At 37.1% G+C, this 23542-nt stretch overlaps 1 protein-coding gene across 1 annotated transcript in view; it reads right to left on the minus strand.

The window, feature by feature from the left end:
• Positions 1-299: 299 nt before the first annotated feature.
• The window catches only part of LOC131067548 (phytochrome), a 128206-nt gene continuing 104963 nt past the window's right edge, over positions 300-23542 (minus strand). Inside the window, exon 4 of the mRNA XM_058002615.2 lies at positions 300-1226. Within this exon, the coding sequence (XP_057858598.1) occupies positions 1016-1226 (211 nt within the window). The 3' untranslated portion in view covers positions 300-1015. The remainder of the gene's footprint in view (positions 1227-23542) is intronic.

Here is a 23542-nt window from a genome sequence, read left to right on the forward strand (position 1 = left end):
TTGAGAAGATTTGAAGAAATTAAATTTACCACCAGGAAAATCTTATAGGTTTACAAAGAATGCTTATTTTTTCTAGGACACCAAAAATATGGTGTTGAATATAATAATTAGCTAATTATCAAGAACTATTTAAATTTCTATTACTACTGTCTTCAGGATGTTTCACAAAAACCAATTGAGATGAAATTTAGCATGAAGTTATTTACCATAAAAACCTAAAATCGGATAAGAGTCACCTTACAACTCAGCCATAGTTTCACCAAATCAAAATGTAAAGGAGACTAAGAGTTGCACAGATATAAGTTATAACCCAGCTCTCTTTATCATGGAAATGATTGCTCTTATAGAGAAATGCGATCAACTTAGGAGATCAATGAATTCACTACAAGAATCACTGTATAAGCCAATGCTGCATTGGAAATGAAGCACTCACTGAAAAACTAATGTAACTTTTTCATTGTATCCAAGATCCCTTGCAATGTGCAACATAGTTCTTCTACAGCATATTTGAGAAAATGCTACTCTTTACAAGATAAGAGGAATTTTGATGTTCAACATGTCTTGCCTTGAAATTGTTCGTCATTATACAATATTTTTATGTCAGAAAGCAGAGTATTTATTTTGTGAGATGTCTCTCAAGAGATGAAATGGGCAAAGGAGTCTCAAAGTGCAGTCCTGTGTACATTATGAATGCACCTTGACCTCTGTTAGTGAACATCAACCATTAAGTCTGTAAATAATATGTTGAGTCAATGCCCAATCTATTCATCCCCTCCTAAAATACAATTAAATATCGGCCAGAGAAACTTTTCCCAATACGCTATATACACATGTTATACAGAACACCCTCAATGCAACTCTGCAATTGCAGTTTTGCTTAGTAGCTCTAAGATGCAAGAACTTGACCTCTAACTACATAATGTCAATGAGAAAATTAGTAAACAAGACTTTGCGCTTAATCTTGTCAAAGGGTTGACAAAAAAATGTTGCATTACCTGAGTTAATTGAAACACTCCTATTGCTCTTCACTTTGCACTGGAGGTAATTCAAGAGTTAAAATAAAGGATGACCTTCCTACTTCCTTGCAATATTGTACTTCTCCATTCATTATTTTAACCAGTTTGTGACAGATGTGCAGCCCCAAACCCTCCCGAGACATATCTTGGTCATGATCAAACATTTCTTTTATCAATTTGTCTGGAATTCCTTGTCCTGGATGAGTAATCCTACGCATCCAGCAAAAAAAACATGATTTTGCAGGAAAAAAAAATGTAGTTTTAAGGTTTTTGTATGCTACCTTAGCCAAACTTCAACATAGAACGCTTATCTTAACAATAACACTACAATATAATTAGAAGCACAAATAAACAAAGTTGATGAAGCATGAAGATAATGTATTCCCAAAATGTGTCGAATGCATTGAACTTATAAGCCTGCTAGTTGATTTTTTGAATAAATATACAATGAAGATTATTATAAAAACATAATTCCAAACAAAAAAAGTAAACTGTTGATGAATAAATAGAATGTACTATGCATTGACTTTGGAAGAGCTAACTGAGATATATAAGAAAGACGAGGACAAAATAGAAACTTGTCAAATGAGAAAACATTGCTGTTGAAGTTTTTGCTTTCCAACGTTGCGAACCTTGTTTTCCTTACTTTCCTCATCTTGTGTAGACACAAAGTCTTAAAAATATTTAAAAGAAAAAAAAATAACAAAAGCAAATAAAAGGAATAAACCTACCTACATATTTAGCTAAGTTGCCAGCCCTGGTACAGGGATAGGGGCTGGTTTGGATATGCCAGTATAACAAAAAATTTGCCCTCGGTACGGGTACAGGTTCAAATGTATATATGTGTACCTGTCTTTAAATAATATAATTATTATATATATAATAGAAAAACATTAATATATAATATAAATATATGATTTATATTATTATATTTATACAACATTAATATATATGAATACATAATATTAATATAATATTTTCATATTATATTAATTTATTATTATATCTTTATATAATAGATAATATTAATATCTTATTATATATAATTATACTATATTATTCTCGGACACCATTTTTGTTCATTCTAATGGCCGAGTGTCTTAGTATAAAGGTTGCTGAGGTTCATAATAGGGGCATTTGGAAAGGAATTGCCCTTCCCCAAACTGTGCTAGCTGTTACACATCTTTTATTTGCAGATGATATAGTATTGTTTGGAAGTGCTTCTGTGAGGGAAGCGAAGGTCATCAAGCAAGTAGTGGAAGAGTATTGTGAGGTGTCAAGACAGAAGGTAAATGCAGCTAAGTCCAAAGTTTTTCTATTTCACTGTTCACCCATCTTAGCTGGTAGATTGATCAGAGTTATGGGTTACAAACAAGGTACTTTGCCTTGTAAATATCTTGGTATACCTCTCTTTTCAGGTGTGAATAAGGGCTGCTTTTGGTTTAAAATTGTTTCATCAGTCAGATGTAGAATTGAATCATGGAAGAACTCATGGCTATCTTTAGCGGGTAGAATATTGTTGATTAAATCTGTGCTTACCACTATCCCTAATTATATTATGTTGATGCTTCCCATGCCTAGGAGTGTAAAGTCTGATCTTGAATCGATTTTTAAAAAGTTTCTCTGGAAATGAAACGGGGACCCAAAAAGCAAAATCCATTTGTTGGCTTGGGAGAAGGTAACTACAGACAAATAGTATGGGGGAACTGGCATCCACCACTTTGATGATAGAAATATTGCTTTAGGTGCCAAACTGGTGTGGAAATTACATGAGAGCAGCAATTCCTTTTGGCCAATTATCATGAGAGCTAAGTATTTGGATTCGGAAGAAGCAGAAAGAAATTTCTCCATTCTTGATCCTCCAAAAGGATCTCAAATGTGGAACTTTTTAGTTAAGTGTAGAGAACTATTTCTCCCTAATCTCACACGGCTAGAAAATGATGGCAAATCAATTAGATTTTGGGAGGATTTTTGGAATGGTTTTCCTCCAATTGATCAAGTGCAGAGGCTAGATGTTATCAAAAATACATTACAAGCTGAATGGGGCAGTAGAGTTTGTGACTATTTTAATGTTTCTCACATTGACGGCTTATGGGTAGTTATATGGAAGGATTTAAATGAGATAGATGCACCTCCTCTCCAAAAAGAGAAATTGGCTTTTGAGTTTACAAAGAGAGTGATTTTCCTTTGAAATATTAAGGATAAACTTATTTGGCTCCCCTCTAAATCTGGCACTTACTCAATTAAGCAAGGGTATAGTATTCTTTCCAAAAATGTGAGTCTGATTTTTCCAAGAGGCTTTTCCTTTTGTTGGATGGATGTTGGACTCCAAAAAGCTGGTTCATTTGCATGGTTGGCATTAAGAAACAAATGAGTGAAAGATTATGTAATCTTCAAGTGACTCAATCTTTCAAATGTGTGCTTTGTAATGAAGTCTTTGAGTACACAAATCATTTCCTGCTTAATTGTTCTTTTGCTCAGGATTGCTGGAAATGGTTTCCAATGAAGTTAAATTGGGCAGCCCCTCTCCATTCTTCCCTTTCCTTGGTATTTGAATATTGGCCTAAGTTGTTTACTGAATCCTTTTTTTCTGTTATATGGGAGGTGGCCCCAGCTATTATAGTTTGGGATCGATAAACCCTTTGAATTTCATTGACCAACTGATTCTGACTATCCTCCATAGTCATTCTAACACTGGTGAATGATCCCCAAAAGTTTCCAAAAAATATTGCTAGGTATCTGTTCAATTTTTGAAATCTTTTTTTTCAATTTTCTGATATTGAAGTATTTGAGTGGGCTTCTAACAATTGTTCAACTTTAGGAAGACCTTGAATTATATCATCGGATTTTAATCTTCCGTATAACAGAGTTATTAATGTATCTCCTTCGTAAAGAATTTTCCCATAATAACTATTAAGAGTTGCTCCTCGAGTACCTAAATAGGGTTTAGCTAATCTAATGACGAAAGATTCCTCATGAACAACTACAATTTGACCAGATCCTTGGAGTTGTTTATCTTCGGATATCCATATACTTTCGGAAAAAAATTGTCCAAGGCTGACTACTAGAAATGTTTTTTCAAAAAAATTGGATAGGCAAAAGTACAAATTCAAATTGAAGAAATTGAAAATAATATTCCTGCATGAATCAAATTGATAAATTCCCCTCTTTTCGTCCATAAAATAGCATTTAGCTAATTGGAAATTTGGTGGGAAAGGAATAGGCGTATTTTCCGAAAAGAGGTGAATTCTGTGGAGGTTTTGAAACAAAGAATTGAAGTGGCTATCTCAGAGACTGTTAATACTTATACACTGAAAAACAAAAAGATTGATTCTACTTTTACATCCTAGGATAATGAAGTGTTGAAGGTTTGGAAGCTTGTGAAGCTTCCTCTAAAAGGTAGCCTTTTGGCCAGTACGGTCAAGAAAGTTAATAGAAGGAGATTAGATGGAAATGGCCTTAGTCAGATTTTTACAAACTTAACTTTGATGGTGCATCCAAGGGGAATCCTGGGGTGTCTGGGATTGGTTGTGTCATTAGAAATCAATTGGGAGAATTGATCATTGCAGGCATGGCTAGGATTCCAGATGGCTCCAACAATGTTGCAGAAGCGCGAGCAGTCCTTTTTGGTTTAAGATTGGTTGTTTCGATGCACATAACTGAGCTTATCATAGAGGAGGATTCTATGATCATAGTTCAGGCTATTAAGGAATTTCATGCTCCGAATTGGAAAATTGATTACATAATTCAGGAAATCAAAGCTATAATTCAGAATATCAAAAGCTATCAGGTTACTCATTGTTATAGAGAGGCTAATCAGGTTGTTGATCTTCTTGCAAATCAAGGTTGTGTCATTAATGGAGAGATTATTATCCCTCAAGGAGACCTTTCTCTTTACCCGGATCTCAGGAGTAAAATTCAACTCGAGAAACCCAAAAAAAGTTGACTAATAATGTGTTCTGTTTTGCAGGAGAAGTAATTTCAAAAAAAATAAAATAAAATTCTGTTGCTGAGCCTATGTGTGATATCATCAAAAGGGGAATTATGTCTGAGGCAATCTGAACTGCATGCGTATAGATAGTTCAGGGGGCTCAAGATGGTTTTCCTCCTTGTGGACTTTAATTGTTCTGAGTGTGTTACTGCGTTCCAAAATGATGGTTAAAGGATGGCATTGGCTGTTCATTCTCATTTCGCGTGTGCGAAGGACAGATAAAATGGTGGCTTCACTCGACTTTCCTTGCCTTTAATTCAGTCTGCTATGCCATTTTGCATGTGCGAAGGATAGATAAAATGGTGGCTTCACTCGAATTTCCTTGCCTTCAATTCAATTTGCTATGCTTTGTTCTGCCTTTTACTAATTTTGTTATGCTCTGCTCAAATGTGGCTCTGAGAATTCAATCAGAGGGGATTACCTTGATATGAGGTTCCAGGGGAATGTTTCAGTTTTTTTGTTGCCATCTGCATTTGTGGTGCCATGCAGTAATGTTCACTCTGCAATTATCTCAGTGTTGGGGCCAAATTAGATTATGGCCAATCCAAATTTGTATTAATGCTCTGCCTTCTTCTCTAGGAAGTTCTAATGGTAGACAGAAGAAATGGGCTTCCTGTATCTAAATCTTTTGTAGTTTGTCAGGTAGTGGATCATTTTGGGTTAGGTGGAATCACTTCTTTAGTTATGTGAATTGATTGTTTATCTACAGCATGTTCTTCAGTCTTTCTTATTAGGCTTGCTGTATAGTCTATTGAACATTATGTACTGGTGTCTGAGGGTGTTTTTATCCCCTCCTTTTGGCATTCCAAAGATGTAATTATATATTTTCTTACAGTTATATATTAATATATTATAGGCTACGGCCTTTTGCCAAAACAAATAAAAAAATTATAGTATATTATTCACAATTTCACAATTTTCTACCTGTTTCATCAACTGCAATAACTTCTACCAAAAATTTTCAAAAAAATCTTATTTATAAAAAATTGTTTACTTGTACAGCTAATGCAGAATTCTTTATGAATGTTATTTTTTAACCTTGCTTAAAATAGTTATCTAGATAAAATGTTAGAATATAGGTACAGATAATGGTTTATTCTAAATAGTAGTCTTTTAAGCAACTTAACCTTGAAAGGGAACACACACCTTCAACACATGAAAAGGTAACACTATATTATATTAATATTATGTGTACAGATTAGTAGTTGCGAAGAATGAACCTTTTCTAAACACAAGATAGACATGTGGAGAGGTGTTCTGACATGATAGATGATGCCTTGTCAACACAGATTTACCAGTGCCAAGGGCAGAGAGCTAAGGGTCATGCAAGACTTTCTAACATGTATAATGTGGTGATTGGAAAAAACCAAAACTTTCCGACTTGCAAATCCAGTCAAGATTTCTCTGATTTTTTATGCAGCTTCCCTGTGCATTTGCTTGGGCTGAACCTCGGTGAACCCCAGCCTGTCCCAGACCCATCCCATATTTCTGCATTTTGCCAGCCTTCTTCAAAGAAACTGGTAGCATAGATATTTAGAATAGTAAGGGCAAGAAAAAACAAAGAATTGCCTCAGCAATGAGAAAATCTCTGTACCTTAAATTGATGAACACTGAAGACTTCATAAACTATGTCAATATAGGCAAGCCCACCATAGGTTCCCAAACAGCAGGGTAAGTTAATTCTCATGCATCCATTCAACACACCTACAGATTCTCTTCAATCCAGAACAGCAAGAAAACAGACCTTCCAACTTGCATGCCCAATCATGATTTTTCTGATTTTGACACTTTTTTTTCTGATTTCTACGCAGGTTCCATCTGGTTTCACTCAGGCCAAACCTTGGGTGAACCTCAGGCTATCCCAGAGCTGTGCCACATTTCTGCATTCGGTGGCCTATTTCAAAGACCCAGAAACATAGATAATTATAATAGTGAGGGCAAGACAACACAAAGACTTGCAATGAGAAAACCTCTGTAACTTAAATTGATGGACACTAATGGCTTCACAAACTATGTAAATATATGCATCCATTTAACACACCTGCACATTTAGGGAATGTATTTGTGTAAATCCTTTATTCCAATGACAAGATTCAATGTGGCCTGTGTGTTTTGTCTTAAGAACCTATCACTACAAGTCTATAATCTTTCATTCCTTGCATTCAAAATATAGCCTGGTCTCTTTATCCTTTCAACACTGAGCTCAACTATTGCCCAATCCCCTAGAACAAGACAAGACTGCAATAGGATATAGATTCTTAGCCTAACAAATCATTGATGGAAGCTAGATTTCAATTATCCAATCTTGGTTTGTGTCCAATGACTCTTATGTCACTTTGTGTACTACAAGTCACTAGAGATTTTAGTTGGAAGCTATTGCAAGTCAATCTTATCAATATTCCACTGATAACATTAGTATTAATCCTAATTACCTGAAGGCTTTTTCCAAGCCAATCTTCTGTAGTTACTAATTATCAGTTACCTAAATTTTGGTACAAGACTCAAAATGCATTGTCAATTTATCCCAAAAAGCTTGTGCAACTCACACAGTTCCATAAATCCTGGTAACATACTGCTCACCATAACTTTCAAGTGCCCCCAATAGAACAGATCTAGAAATATATCCGGAGCTGCTTCCTTCATCCTAAAAGACCAAACCCAATCTCCATCATTTATCGTTAAAGAAAGCAGCATTTGCCTAATCATATGTCTTTGAAGCATTGAAAATTTTTACCCAGCCTTAGTAACTACTAAAATGATTGCTTGAATTGCTAGAGGTTCATCCTGCATCAGCTAAACAAATATAGTTCTACGCTATGTTGGTTGATCCTCCAACTTTGATCCCCATATTGGCACCAATTCTTCTAGGGTGTGCAGATACTCAGATTCACACTGGAATCACCTCTGAGCCCAATTTCCGCTCTAGGAAATGTCATTAATAGTCAATCAATTAACTATAAACAAAAAAGTATTTTTTCTTTCATTATTTATTTAAGAGAAATTTATATAACTGTAAAAGTAATTAAAGAGGTTTATTGTAAAAACATGACAAAATTGCAAGAATCATCAAGTAAAGGACACTTACTTTCAATTGACTGACCAAAAGATTATCATAGGCCATATTAATACAATAGCTAAACAATTAACAAACTATTATAGAAATTTTTCACACCATAAATTAAGATTGTCAAAAAAAAATTGACCTACCGTTGGATCATGAGCTAAACATAGACAAGCATAAAAAATGACAATAGGAATTCATACACAAATACGTTAATATCTCATAGCATATAGTAAATGTAACTCTCTAAACCAACCAGGAGTAACCAAACCCCCAACCATAAATGGTGTTAGGCTTGGGATTGCAATTTAATAATTTATTATTAATTTATATCTAACAATTCCCCTGTAATCTAAACTGAGCAATCATCCTCTGCGGATCATGATGAAGATGGTGCATTTAAACTTTGAAAACCCCAAATTAAGAGGAAATCACTCCCTATGATCCATTTCCACACTCTGATACATCACACCACTATGTAGTTTGTCCCAATCAATCATGTGCGAAAAAAGAAAAAAAAATGGATACTGAGTAATCCCAAACTCCATTATAGATGGTGTGCACATCTGCATCATATCACCTATGGATTTATTGAAGTCCTAAAATACAAGGTTATTGAACTGAAAAAATGAAGGTCAATATCAACACATAAAAATTGCTCTTGCTGAAAATCCATGTGCAAACTTTAAAAACAGGCAAACCAACTCTGGACAAGATCATTGAAAACCCTCATATGGCTGCAAAAATGCAAACCACAAGACTGCAATCTCAATCTGATGCAGACTCTCAATCACCCAATTAATCTGATGCACCGGTTGTTGATTGAACCGCATAAATATTTAGCCTTGCTTGTTTTAGATCACCCTTGTGCTCTACAAGAGTCACATCTTTATAAAACCCTGGCTGTCTTGTGGCAGTTCTTATCCAAGCAAGTTCCTCCACCACCTCTCTCATGGACGGCATTGCTCTTGCTTTCACATACAAACATGTGTTTGCTAACCTTGCATATTCTCCATTTTCCCTTGGTCCTCCTTCACCACATTAGGATTTAAAATTTTAGTGAGGCAGTTCTCATTAATTTTAGAGAGGAAATGATCGTACAAAGCACACATAGATCCTTGTATAGAGCATCAGGCCTATGAAAAGCTGCACCAAAACTACAGAAAAGCTCAAAATATCACTCGTCTGTAAACCAGTTCCTCCTCACCAAGGTTGAAAAACTCGCAGCAAACTCGCGCAACTCGCAAGTACTTGTGAGCCAGAACTTGGCACCAGTCACTCGCGAATAAACTTGCAGCCAAGTTTTCATTGAAAATCGCGGCAATTTTTAGGTTGAAAATTGCAAAAAAACACCTAAAATCGGCTAAAGGAAATATAAAAAGGAATTGCGAAATAAACAAAACCCCAATTTTTTTTATTTTGCCTTCATGCGACATGGCCTTCCTTTCCAACGTGCGACGGGACCTGTTTGGATGCGAACTGACTTCCAAAGCAAAATCGCGTTTAGGGTTATGCCAAGCTGGTATCTATTTCTTGATTCTTCTATTCTATGAAGCAGTATTGATCCCATATTTATTGGCATTTAATTTATATTGGAAAGTAGTGAATCAAACTTGTTGAATTTTTTTAGGAACCTTGTGAATCAAGGTTGTTGAATTTATTTACAGGTTATATTTAGAAAAATTGTTGAATGTTTTTAGAAAACTTGTGTATTGCCTTTTAAGTCACTCCCATAAGAGAAGTTGAGCAATGCCATACGGTAGGACATTTGTTTTATTGCCTTTAGTCTGGCTTCTTTTTGCAGTGTCAATTAGCAGCATCTTGGATGCTTGTCCCTCCTAATTTCTTCTGTTGGCATTATTTTCTCTTGAACATTTAAGTTTCATGTTAAAGTTAGTTTATTTGTATTAGAAAATCATAAGCATTCATGGTTGTTTATAGCCAAAGGATTGGTAGACTCAAACAATAAAGACAATTACGATAGAGAGGATATCTTAAACAACCTACATAGTGACCATAAAGGCAAAATAACTAGCTCACAAACAATAAAGACAGCTCTAATAGACAAGATATCATAAGCAACCTACATAGTGACCATGGTCCATAAAGAAAAAGTTACTAGCTCGCAACAAGGAACTCTCAATTCGTCATGCTATTATAACAAGATTAGATTTGTTGGACATATCCAAGGCTTTACGGCAATGTAGAAGATAAAAGATCTTTTAATTCTAGAATCTAGACCCAAACAGCAACTTACTTGAAAATGTATTCTACAATCTAGACCCAGACAACAACTTAATATCATGGGTACTTGCCCTTCCCAATCATTAAACATATAATCTAACAATTATGTATTTCCGATATTGTAACATATTAGTTAATTTGTAAAGACTGAAGAGATGTTGGCTCTCTCTTTTGCTAGGTTCCCATCCTACTTTTCTAAAAGAAAATGACTTCTACAAATAGAGCTGGTGGCAGAAAGAGGGACCCTAGTTGGAAACACGAGACACTAGGTGCAGTGCAAGGAGCGGTCATTTATATCCATTGCACTAGGCTCATGATCGGTGGCATAAATCAGCTTAAATATCACCTTGCAAAGATCAATTGCCGAGATATTACACCATGTGACAAATGTCCTAAAGAAGCTACGAGGGACGCAATAGCAACGCTTGAAGCATAGGACCAAAAGAAGGCAGCAACAAAGAGAATAGTAAAGGCAATGGCAGCCCCAATGGCAGATTTTCGTTCTATAGGGTCACGTGCAAATGTGGGGGCCTCTTCTTCCTTGGGCCATGGATACGAGGATCAGAAAGTGTGGGCAGCCATATGGAAAACTTTTTTGTTGCACGTAACACTCCAAGTGCACAACCTGGATTACAAGGCATTGCATGGAATAAAGAACCGCAACATGAGGCAAAGTTGGCGTGTGCTAGATTTTGGTTCTAAAATAATATTGTGTTCAATGTTGCTTCTAGTCCATATTGAGAGCAATTGGTCACTGCATTGGTCATGCTAGGTAAGGGGTTCAAAGCCTTAAGTCGTTATGAGTTGAGTGGGCCATTATTGTAGGATGAGGTCCAAAACACTCATCAACTAGTGGAAAAGAAAAGGAGAATTTGGGAAAAGAATGGCTGCACCATTATATCTGATGGGTGGATGTATGGTAGGAATAAAACACTCATCAACTTTCTAGTTGCTTCAAGGGGACAAATAGTATTTTTAAAATCAATTGATGCCTCCAATGAAGGGAAATTTTGCAGAGATCTTGTGCAACATGTTGGATGAGGTGGTGATGGAAGTGGAAGTGTAGAACGCCATCCAGGCTATGACCGATACTACAGCTGCATACATGGCAGTCGGCAGGTTTCTAATGGCTAGGCATCTAACATTATTTTGGAGCCCTTATGCTACCCATTGTCTTGAATTGCTCCTCGAGCAGCGATAGGGAAATTAAGTTGGGTGAAGAATGTGGTTGAAAATGGAAGGAATATCACAAAGTACATCTACAACCACACATGGGTCCTGAATCTTATGCGAGACCACACCGATGGTAAGGATTTCCTGCGATTGGGGGTCACACACTTTGCTACCAATTTCCTCACCTTGCAGAGCATACTAGCTACATTGCCCAACCTGAAGCAGAGAAGGTCGTGAAGGCTATTTTTTATACTAGTTTTTCCAAGATGATGGAGCAAATCATCGATATAAGTTTTCAAACTTTGATTGATAATTTATTTTTTAATTTTCTAATATTACAATTTACTGATTTTGTTAAACTTTTTATATCTAGGTGTCAAAACCATTGGTGACGGTGATACAAATGGTGGATGGGGATCAAACCCCATGGGATATCTTTATGAGGCCATGGATAAGGCCAAAGAGGCAATTCAGCATTTGTATGGGTCAAACAAGACCAAGTATGAACCCATATACCGCATATTGATAGGAGGTGGAACCAGCAAATCCACCAACATATTTATGTTGCTGCCCAGTACTTTAACCCCAAGTTCTTTTTTCTCCTTGACTTTCACAAAAAATGTAGAGGTTAAAGTTGGCAATGACACATGTATTCAGAGATTGGTTGATTATGAGCACCTTCAAGACCTAATACTTGATGAGTTGCAAAACTATAAGAAGGCCGAAGGGCCATTGTTTTCTTCACCTGATTGCAAACATAGGAGAGGCACCCTACAACCAAGTAAAAAAAAACATATGTTGAATTTTATTTTACCATTTACTTCACTCTTTAAGTTTATTAAAATCTTTACCAAGTTATTAATGGTATTTTTTATCCTTGCGAGTTTGTGGTGGGAAGATTATGGTGCCACAACACCTAATCTTCAAAATCTTGTCATCCGCATGTTATCGCAGCCTTGTAGTGCTTCTGGTTGTGAGTGCAACTAGAGTGTTTTTGAGGCCATTCACACAAAAAGCACAATTGACTCAACAACGCTTGAATGACCTTGTCTATGTACGTTACAACCTTCAATTGCATGAAAAGAAGGTGCAAGGGCAGCGTTCACATGAAGCACTTGATCTAGATGACATCGATCCATATTCAGTAGATTGGATTGCTACACCTCATGATGGTGATGTTGATGTGGGTCCATTCTTTATTGATGATCACCCAAGTGAGTTGGAGAGGGAGGCAACTAAATGGGATGCAGAAGTGGCAACACGTGAGGAGGAGGACCATGAGCTTAGACTATGGATGAGGCGCCTATTGAGGATGTTGCAGATACTTCAGCACCACCCAGCAGCAGCAATCTTCTTTGAGCTTTAGTCGTAGACGCAATTTATGATTTCTAATTTTCATTGATACCAAAACTTGAACTTAATATGTATTCGGAGGTTGTAGTTGTTTAGTGGTCTATGATACATTGATATGTATTGAGTTCAATTTTATTTAGAGGTTGCACTTGTTTTTTGCTCTATGCTATGTACTTAAACTTTGATTTATATATGATGGAAATCAGTATATGTTCTACAAATTCGGTGTATGTGTGTTTTTTTAAATATTTTAAGGAGTTATATATTTTTAAATGTTCAATGACTTTGCCGAGTTATTGCCCATTGTTTGTCGTGTTTTTTGGCAAGCCCCAAGTTTTTTAAAACTTTGGGCCAAATGAATTATTGCCAAGTCCAAGTTTTTCAACTATGCTCCTCACAATTTCAAGATCCACATAACCTAGAGCTCGATGGAAGCATGGTGCTTAAGTGCTCAGTATGTGAAATGGCTATCAATCAAGTCAGAAACCAGTTTGGAATACCAACTTTGTCCGAGGAAGAATGCATCATGAACAAATCTTGGGGTGCTCATCTCGCAGTTGAATTCAAGAGAACCTATGAACAAGACATCGTTCCAGCATCTGATTGTGAGAAGGATCAATTGTACGTTGACGATACCAATGCACCTGAGGAACAATGTACTACAGTGGATAGTTCGCCATACCTTGCACCTGAAAAAGAATACCATGAAGCAAAAGTTGAAGAATCAGTTGAGAATACCCAAACAATGATAAAGGAAGATCCAGGAGTTGAACAAGCAATCAAAGGAGAAGATGACTCATTCCTTGAAGAATTCTCATTTATGCTACAAAAGGAGATCCTTGAGATTGAATTGCAGGAGTTTTCAAATGGCCTCATTGAAGAAGACAATCAAGTTGACATGTTAAGTGAGCCCAGATATGAAGAACAATTCAAAGGGGCGCTTGAAGATTTCATCACCATTATGCTATTTGAGGAAGCATGGAAAGAACTTATAAAGGAAATACAAATGGAATCACTGCCAAAATTTTTTCAAGATAAGCAAGTTACTGTGAGTGATATGATCCATCATCAGCCCCGACCTCCCGAGACTATGCATGAAGGAGAAAGGCCACCAGAGATTATCTTTGATCCACTAGAGGAGATGTTTGAAGCTCAATCCATCAAGGAGACTCTCATTTTTGAGGATATGCTTACAAAATTTCATGAAGATGCCTGGTTTATTATGCAAGATATCTCAGTGAAAACAGAGAGTGTTGAGCTATTCAAAGGGGCGCTGAGCTTGTTTCAAGAGGAACTTCCTAATCAAGATCAACATGTTGTGGATGCTCGTGGAATAGTTCATCACCAATGGCGACCTCCTGAAGCGGCTGGTGACCTCGCTTCCGACAATGCAGTTTCATCTGAGCCTGAAATATGCCAGGTTGTCTCTTTCCTTAATCCTAGCTTTGAAAGTTATTATGATTTTGATTACGGGGATTTTGGGAAAACAACTTGCATTTGGATTGATCATGGTCCTAACGAATTACCTCAGTTGATCATTTTGAGTGAAAACTTGCTTGAGTATGAGAGATGCATGGTGAGAGTTTGTCTTTCTGTATTTAAGGATGAATTTGCTTTGTTGAGAACCATCACGTTTGCCATGCTCCTGTTGCACAACCTGAGAAACCATGTGAAGTCATGTATATATTTTGCTTCTTTGAGTCGTGTCAAGTCTAGGACTCTTGTATATAGGTTAGAGTAGGTTTTCTTTTCGTGTTTTTAGGTTAGAGGTTTTTTGAGCCTTGTTCTTAATTTGCCTCGAGTCATTTTGACTCATGATCTAGTGTGGCTCAGGTAGTTTAGTTGTTTGTTTTCTTTAGTTTGCTTTTGGTGTGCGCTTTAGTTTAGTTTGCTTTGAGTCAGTCCGTCGGTCGTTTGCTTTAGTTTAGGTGTCTTGAGTGGGAGCCTCCATCTTGTGAGAAAGGCGTTTGTGTTGTTGCTCACACATTGGCAATATCCTAGATCTTATGTTAGACTCATTTCTTAGATATCCATTCATGAAGTGCTTGGAATCCGAGGTTGTTCCTCTCCAGCTTTATCATCTGATCAGGACCTGTATTTGACTTGGAAGGGAATCATTTTCTGTATCTTGATGCCGACATCTGTTGATTACTATATCTTTACACATTAATAGACTCCGAGTCATTATGGTTTTCAGGCAAAGCTATGATTGGTGAAAAATCTAAAATCTGGCTTCAGCGCCACCGCAATCCTCAAACCCTAGTAAGCTTCACTGCTTACGAGCCAAAGGAATTGACGGGATGAAAAAGCAATATCGAAAAAAAAAAAAAAATGAGAAATGAAAGAGAAAAATGGGAAAATGAAATGAAATGAAATATCAAAATTGGCTAAGGGGAATATGCGAGTAACTCCATTGGGGCTATAGACGCCTGGCTGGCAATGGAGCAATGTTCGTAAGCTTGCGGCGATAACCTCGTCGGGACTATGGACGTCTGACTGGCAGCAGGGCTCTATCCAGGATGCTTTTGAAGTTCAGATAACTACGTAGCTAATCACAAGGGAACCTGAAGGTCATGATTGTCTTGTCGAGAGGAATGAATACACTTACACACACCTGGGTAATCAAAGACTAGTATTTTGATCTGGTTAGGGGTTCTCCTTCCACTTTGAGTGCACTTTCTAGTCACCTGATAAGTTGGGTTGAATTTTCCGGAGCTTCTAGGTGTCGATTGAGTCTTTATCTCTGAAATGTTTCAGGAACATTTATTCAAGGTGGCGCTAGATGTTGTGACGTTTTCACACATCGCCCCATTTAAATGGGGACCCCCTCTTTTCGCTTTTGTTTTGCCTGTTCTTCTCTCTGCTTTTAGGGTTTTGAGTGAGTGAGTTGTCTGTCTGGGCTAGGGCTAAACCTTAAGGGTTCCTTTTGGATATTTTTCAAGCTGAGTCTAGTCAAATTTTGAAAGTTATTAAGCGTCCTTCCGAAGGTTGATTATTGATATAAGGAGAGTCTGCCAGGAAGGTCAGATAGGTCCCAGGTTAGGTCTAGTCAGGGTTTTTGAGGGAAAATTCAAATTTTGTCTAAGTGTTAGCATTTTGAAGATGAAATTGTGTATTCTTGCCTAGGTAAATTTTGATCATTTTTCAGAGGCAAGATGATACCTGAAACAGCAAAAGTGCTCCTGTCTCTCTCCAAGGGACCAGGGCGAATTTCATTCTAAGTGCAATTTCTTATTTTGCGAGGGCTTGCTAACCGATTCCTGACCTTGATGATGACCTAACTCTGCCTTGTGAAATGTTTGGAGACTTAAATTTTGAATATTTTAGCCAGAAAGGACAAAAGTGCTCCCGTCCCTCTCCAAGGGACCAGAGCACAAATATTATTTTATGCATATTTGTCACTGACTTTTCTATTTTGTTTTGTGCAGGGTCTTCCGGAATGATAATTGGACATGACTTGATACTTTTGAAGATTTTGAAGGCACAAAAATGGTGAATTTTGAAGGTTAAAGGAAAAAGTGCTCCTGTCCCTCTCTGAAGGACCAGAGCGAAAAGACTTATTTGAGCCATTCCTGGCCTTGTTTGGTCAAATCGAAACATCAAAGGCATAGTGGAGGACTAAATGAACATGATAAAGCATCCAGACTTGATTGAAAACAATAAAATGATGAAGTTTTTGCCTAGAAGGTAAAAAGTGCTCCCGTCCCTCACTGAAGGACCAGAGCACTTTTCTTTATATGCACAATTTTAGACCTTTATTGGACATTAACTTCTATTCATAGCATGAAGTAAGATGAAATCTTCCCTAGCAAAGGAATTTCGAGACGAAAAGTGAGACAATTTGGCTTAAATGGCAAAAAGTGCTCCCGTCCCTCACTGAAGGACCAGAGCACTGAATTTCAAATTCGCACTATCTTTGCAAGGTTAAGGTGATTTTATGATTTGAAGAGGTTAAGGGAGGCATGTTTTGTCCATTGAATATAATTTAAGCGGTTCACAAAGGAGTAAATCAACCCAAATGACAAAAAGTGCTCCCGTCCCTCACTGAAGGACCATGCCAATTTTTCAAGTTTCTCTTCTTTGTTTGATATTTGATGGCAAAACTTGACTTGGATAGGAAGGACGAATGATGTTTTATGCCTTGGACGCAATTGAGAGGTTTAAAGAACAAAGAAGTATGCCAAGATGTAAAAAGTGCTCCCGTCCCTCTCCAAGGGACCAAAGCGATTTTCCAAAAAGTGTGAATCTCTTGCAAAGACAAGGCAAGTTTGTGATTGAAATGAATGGAAGAGGACATGATTAGCCCATTGAAGATAATTTGGGAAGCTAGCAAAGGATGGATAAGCTTGAAGTTGAAAAAGTGCTCCTGTCCCTCACTGAAGGACCAGAGCACTTAACATGTTATCTAGCCTTTCTCGCCAATTTTGGACAAATTGAGGCCAAGGCGAAAGTTTGAAAAAGTGTTTAAAATGCCTTGAAGTGGAATTGAGATGCGAGAGTTGCAAATTTTGACGACAACTGGCAAAAGTGCTCCCGTCCCTCACCAAGGGACCAGGGCGCAATTTCCAAATATGACCATTTACCTTGCATTTTGAAAGGATATTTTTATTACCAAGGCTCAAGATGGAGTGAAATGTGATATTCTACGCCTTGAGGGTAAATTGAAGATTAATGTGATCAAGAATTTGCACATGGACTCAAAAGTGCTCCCGTCCCTCACTGAAGGACCAGAGCGCTTTTTATAAAAACAACAAATTCCCTCCGAGATTATGCTAAGGCAAAGTTGTGTGAGATGGGAAGGATCTTCTAAAGCATGGCGAACAAAGGTTTGACTTCAAAAAATTGAGAATCCTAGCCTAAAAATGAAAAAGTGCTCCTATCCCTCTCCAAGGGACCAGAGCGAAGTTAATGGCATTCATTATTTTTTACCATATTTGGGCGTTAATATCCTCCAAATCGCATTTGATGCCAAATTGCTAACTTTGGAATATTTCAAAAAATTAATTAAATTGGCATTTAATAAATTAATTTTGAGCCTCAAAAAATCGAATTTCTATTATAAAGGCATTTAAAATTAATTTTTTGTGAAATTAAAATTAAAAGTTGAGCGCACAAGGCATTATTTTGCCTTTATTTGACAAGTCAGCCTACTCCTTTTGAGGTTTTATTTATTATTTCACCTTTTATTTGCAAGGTCGGCCTCGTGGGTAAGTGGAAGGTGAGCGCTCTATATATTGGAGGTGTTTTTTCACAATTCAAATCATTCATTCATTGTTTTAAAATGCGAATTGGAGGAGCAAATTGGAGAGGCATATTTCTTGCTAGTTTGGAGGATAATTTCCAGATTTTTTTGAAGACATTTGAAGGTGAATTTCCAGATCTTGAAGAGGCTAGTGGAGTTTATTCTTTTTCAAACTAGAGGAGGCGTACTTCATCCAAGGAAGGACTATAAATCTTGCCCAACAAAATCCGGTCCTCTTCCTTCATTTTTCAAGGTTTTGTACTTAAATACTCAAAGGGAAGGTATGAAGAATCATTTTTTGAAGTTCATATTCAAGACTTATTATGATCCCATTGCAGTTTTGTAAAGTCTAAGTCTTGAAGATCCAAATTCCATTCATTATTAATTTGAAAATGTGTAGTTCTTGATTTATCATGACTTTTTTCAAATTAATATTGTAAGAGCCCAACTTGGCTCTCCTCTGCTGACTGTTTCTTTTGAATGCAGTAGATTTGAATTTGTTTGGTTTTTGAATGTTTATGGATTTTTTGTGTTTTTTTTGGTAATAATGAGCAATGATACAATACTGAAATAACTCCTATGCTTAAAATAATACTGAAACAATAATATATTACTGCTGAAATTAATTTACGAGACTATCAAGGGAATGTTTGTTCTGTTTTATGGCCAATATGCCTGAAAAACAAATTCATTACAATGTAAGATAAAAACCTGATTTTTGCTGTCCCAGTAGATGAAAAAAAAATCTGCAAACTGCAAATTTTGATTTTTAAAATTTTTTACTGTTCACGCGGCACTATAGCAGTCCGTACGGAGGTACTGTAGCAATCCGTACCGTACTTGTTAATCACCAAAATTTCTTCAATAATTCTGCAATAATTTCTCATGAATTTATTCTTCAATTCTGCGCAATTAGATGCAAATAAGACCTCTGAATGAAGTCTTCCTGAAACCAAATATCACTGAATATTTCATCAGCTCAGATGGTGAACATTGAAGCAACTACGTCCTCCAATGGTGGCTGAAAACCCTAGTCTCCAGAGCAAAACCCTTTCAATTTCACAATGTCAAAATAAAATAGCCATCCTCTTCTTTCCAAACTCAACGCTATATATCCTTTTTTGCAAGTCGTACCCTAATCCTCTTAATTACAATTTTGCTTGTAATTTCATTTAATTTCACTTTGGGTGTCAAAACGATTTTAATCATTAAATGGGCATTTAATTTTAATATTTCAATAGTCTGGCTCAGATAATTTAATTAAAAACATGGCCCCGTCTAATGATGAGTTGACCCTCAAGTTAAGTGATTATAATATAAAGTCACTTTATAACTTTATTATTAAATCACTTAATAATAAATGCTAAGTCATTCAAACTTGTCTAACTCCACGAATATTTTGAATTTAGCTATGCCGTCTGAAACTGGAGCTCACTAGTTGACCACCCATATGACCGTGATGTCTACTAAAAATAGCAGGGGTCCATCTCCAACTGCTAAAAATAGCCTGGCCAAGCCAAACTCAAAGCAAAACTCATCATAAACAAACTCTAGCAACCCAGAAGTGTACTCTGCTCTGTCCCCGGAAGATCTCCACGCCAAGGTGACCCTCTATCCAATCCTACTAGCCTACGAGGGTCTTTGATAGGCTAATCACAAGCTAGAGTGATGTCTCTAGCTAGTAGGGGACATCACAAATATCTTAAGTTTTACCGTTGAAAGGTCTTAAATTTCATGCTTTGAGGTTTGATGCTCAAAAGACTAACTTTAATATTTTGTGTAGGCATCAAATGGAGATCCCGAAGTTGGAAAATCAAGCCAGATCAAGGACGATCAAGCAAGGACAAGGACGACCTTCTTCGATCCAGCCTAGCATCGACAAGGGCGACCTCTTCCAATCCAGCATTCCAAGGCGAGGTACATCATCATCCTGCACATCAAGGACACAAGAAGTCAGAGCAAGGGTTCGTTGAAGAAGCAGATAGTTCCAGATGAGTTAATTAAAGCTAGCTTCTCAACAACATCAAATTGAATATCTACCAAGCTACAAGTGTCAGACGAGTTGGCATCCTAGTCATCACTCCTCCAGTCGGATTGGTCCACCTCAGCATGTCCAGATTCAATGTACCTAACTCATGGGAGGTGGCACAAACTTCTATGTACCTACCCTGGCTATCCATTGGTCGATTTTTCTAGAGAGGACATGTGTCCAAGCAATACAATTATTTCATTGGTCGAGCATTAAATGTTATGTAATGGTTGTAACAAACCCTAATTAGGGTTTTCATTGTAAAATCTTGGCCATTGATCTCGAATTGATCTCAGCCATCGAATTGTATTATGGGCACTATATAAGCCCTGGCATTTCATTTGTAAAGATAGATAGAAAGCAGTTAGAAAGGAGTTAGTGAATAGAGAGTAGTTAGAAGGTGATTAGCTAGTTGATAGAATAGCAATTAGAGTAGAGTAGAGAGAGAAGGCAAAGATTGTTGCCAAGATGTTGTTGTAAAAGACTTGTAACTTCATTGAAGAAATGGTGAAATTTATGGGTCGATTCGACAATTTGCATGGTCTCTATACTTCTCATATTTGATTTCATGTTATTAGATGAGTGGAAGAAATGTGCTTGATTGATGGTGGAATTCGTATATCCATACTACTAGCAGTTTGTTGATTGCAGACTTGCCTTGTGTAGTCAACTGGAATCATTCAGCTTAAGCTTAACTTCAATTGTCGCTTCTTCATTGATATGCATCAACCTGATGGTGTCTATGCCTGTAGTGATGATTTGAACATCAAAAAGCTTTCCTTCGAAGATCGCACTAACCTTGTGGAGATGGTCCTAGGATGTCAAAACAAGACTTAGTTAGAATTCCATCAAAGATCATTCATTGCTCTTACATTCTTAGTGTTAGGATTAGATTCTTTCCTCACCCTCATCTTTTGTCCTTTTTTTCAAATCAAAGCTAGTAAAATCTTGTGTTCCAGTAATATTCAAAGCAGATCAGACGTTCAATCATCAAATGTAAGTCCCCTTGTGATTCCAGCAAAATCACATCATACCACAGAGAGCTTATCCACACGTAGAGACCCTACATACAAGAACCTTGAAGTCATCCCGATTGATCCTTTTCGCGATATCTTCAGCATTCGGAGACTTTACTCAAGAGAGGATAAGGTACCCTTGGGTATTTTATTTGGTGTTTGATAGTGTACAAAATACACGTCAACACAACCCAATTTAATTGAAAGGCATCAAACAATTCAATGGTGTCCCACATTGCATTCCTATATTGCTTCAATCTGATATGTTTAGAGGCATATTTTTCCTTAATTTGGGACACTATTAGTTCTGAGTCCCCAAATACACTAAGGATTTTAATTCCATGCTTAACTACTAGGTTCAGTCCTGTGATTAGAGACTCATACTCAACAATATTGTTGGTACATTCAAATATTCACTTGAAAGAATACTTAAATGTTTCTCCACTTGGTGAAATGAATAGAATCCTAGCCCCACTTCCTTCCTTACTGCACGAGCCATCAAAGTACATGCGCCACACTTGATCATTTGTTTCTTTGATGCAAGACTCAATTGGAGACAAATCCTCAGTCTTTAGCTTTGTCAATTGTACTTTAAAATTATCCATGTCTGACTGAACAAAACATATTGGCTCAAGCGTTTCCACATCCTCAATGATATATGAGGAACGAGGCTCTCTTTCAATTCACACTTCATGTCCATTCACTGGTATGGTTGCATATGACAAATCCAATTGGACATGTCCCCCTATCAGGTTTGACCACTGTCTGGATAATAACATTCCATAATTTGGAGGGACATCCACCACCATGATGTTTGTCTTGTAGGATGCTTCGGGGCATGCTGCTAGCTTGAACTCTACATCTTTCCTAACACCCACCACTAGAACAGATCTATTATCCATAGCGTAACACTTGTCGAATGTCATATCCACCCCCATTCCAAGTTCTTTCATAACTCCCACAGGCATAACATTTATTGCTACTCCTGAATCAATCATGCAGTTTTGTGAGTTGAACCTCTTTCTCTTTGGTTTTGCCTGGGTCCTTATCTTGGATATTACTCATTCTATTTATTGGTTTAGATATTTTATTGACTTCTTTCATGAACATTCCGGAGGGCTTTCCCTACTCAGGGTTTATGGTTTTGTTTATGAGAGCATAGGTTCTTTTGGCTTGTTCCATTGCGCAGCCGCCGTGATTCTTTCCCTTTCTTCTTCAGTGGGAACCCTGAGTTTGATTTCTTCTTCCTCATCTGAGGATATTTGCTGCATACAACATTGCTGATTGATCTGTCTGGAACTTACATCACCATCCCCCTCTTCTTCAGATGAGTTGTATTCTTCAAATGATAGCAAATTTATGGTGTGGTCATCTGTATACCCTTCACATTCTTCATCTTCTTCTTGCAACTTCTTTGCCACTATACATTGGTAAGGAGAATGTGGCATGTCACAGGCAAAGCACCACAGGTTATCATCTGACACTTGATTAACAGTTCTTTTCAGAGGATCTGGTGTTTGCATATTATCCTTTTGATTTTTCTCCACCGGTTTCCCATCCTTCTAGGTAGTGTTGTAAGGCATATCATAGTCTGGGTCTATCATGACAAAAGAATTGTTGTTTTTCTGTTTTGTTTACCTTCACAGATAAATCTTTTAGAACATTTAATACCTTGTCCAATTTATCTTCATCTTTAGTTTGTTTGGGAGCTTTTGGGTTGAACAACCTAGTATCTTCTCTCTTCCCAATTCTCCCAGCAGCTTTTCTATCGTTTTCTATACTTATGGCAGCTTTCATAACTCCTTGAAGAGTTGTAGGGTTTTCTGTTCTGAGTTCATAATTTGTCTTGCTGTCAAAGGCATTTATGTAGTACATGATGCTTACTTCTGGGACTGGTTTTATCCTATTAGGAATTTTGTTTATAACTCTATTGAATCTTTTATTGAAATCGACTACTGTCTCATTAGGTTCTTTCTTGATACTTGTGATTTCATGTAGTGCAAACTCAGGGCTATTTTGATCTCCATATTGTTCGAGAAAAAGACTCTTAAACTCTGCAAGGCTACTTATTGAAGCATCAGGTAATGTTCTGAACCAATCTCGTGCATCCTCTGTTAAAGACTGCATGAATAACTTCATTTTAACATCTTCATATGGGAGGCAGAAATATTCCATGACTGTATCGAAAGCTTTGCAATGTGCTTCTCCTCTGATAGCATTACTCCCAGTGAATTTTGGTACTGCAGTTCTGATTTCATTTGGGATGGGATGAGGGTATACCATCATTCTTGAAAAGTCAAATTGTCTGATACGCTCTGTATTCATCAATCCGTATCCTCCCTGGAAGAAATTCCCACGGTTCTGACTCATGTTATTATAATGAAGAAATTAGTTTGGGGGTTGGAATTGAGTTTGGT

This window comes from Cryptomeria japonica, chromosome 10 (genome assembly GCF_030272615.1).
Source record: "Cryptomeria japonica chromosome 10, Sugi_1.0, whole genome shotgun sequence".
NCBI classification, from domain to species: domain Eukaryota; kingdom Viridiplantae; phylum Streptophyta; class Pinopsida; order Cupressales; family Cupressaceae; genus Cryptomeria; species Cryptomeria japonica.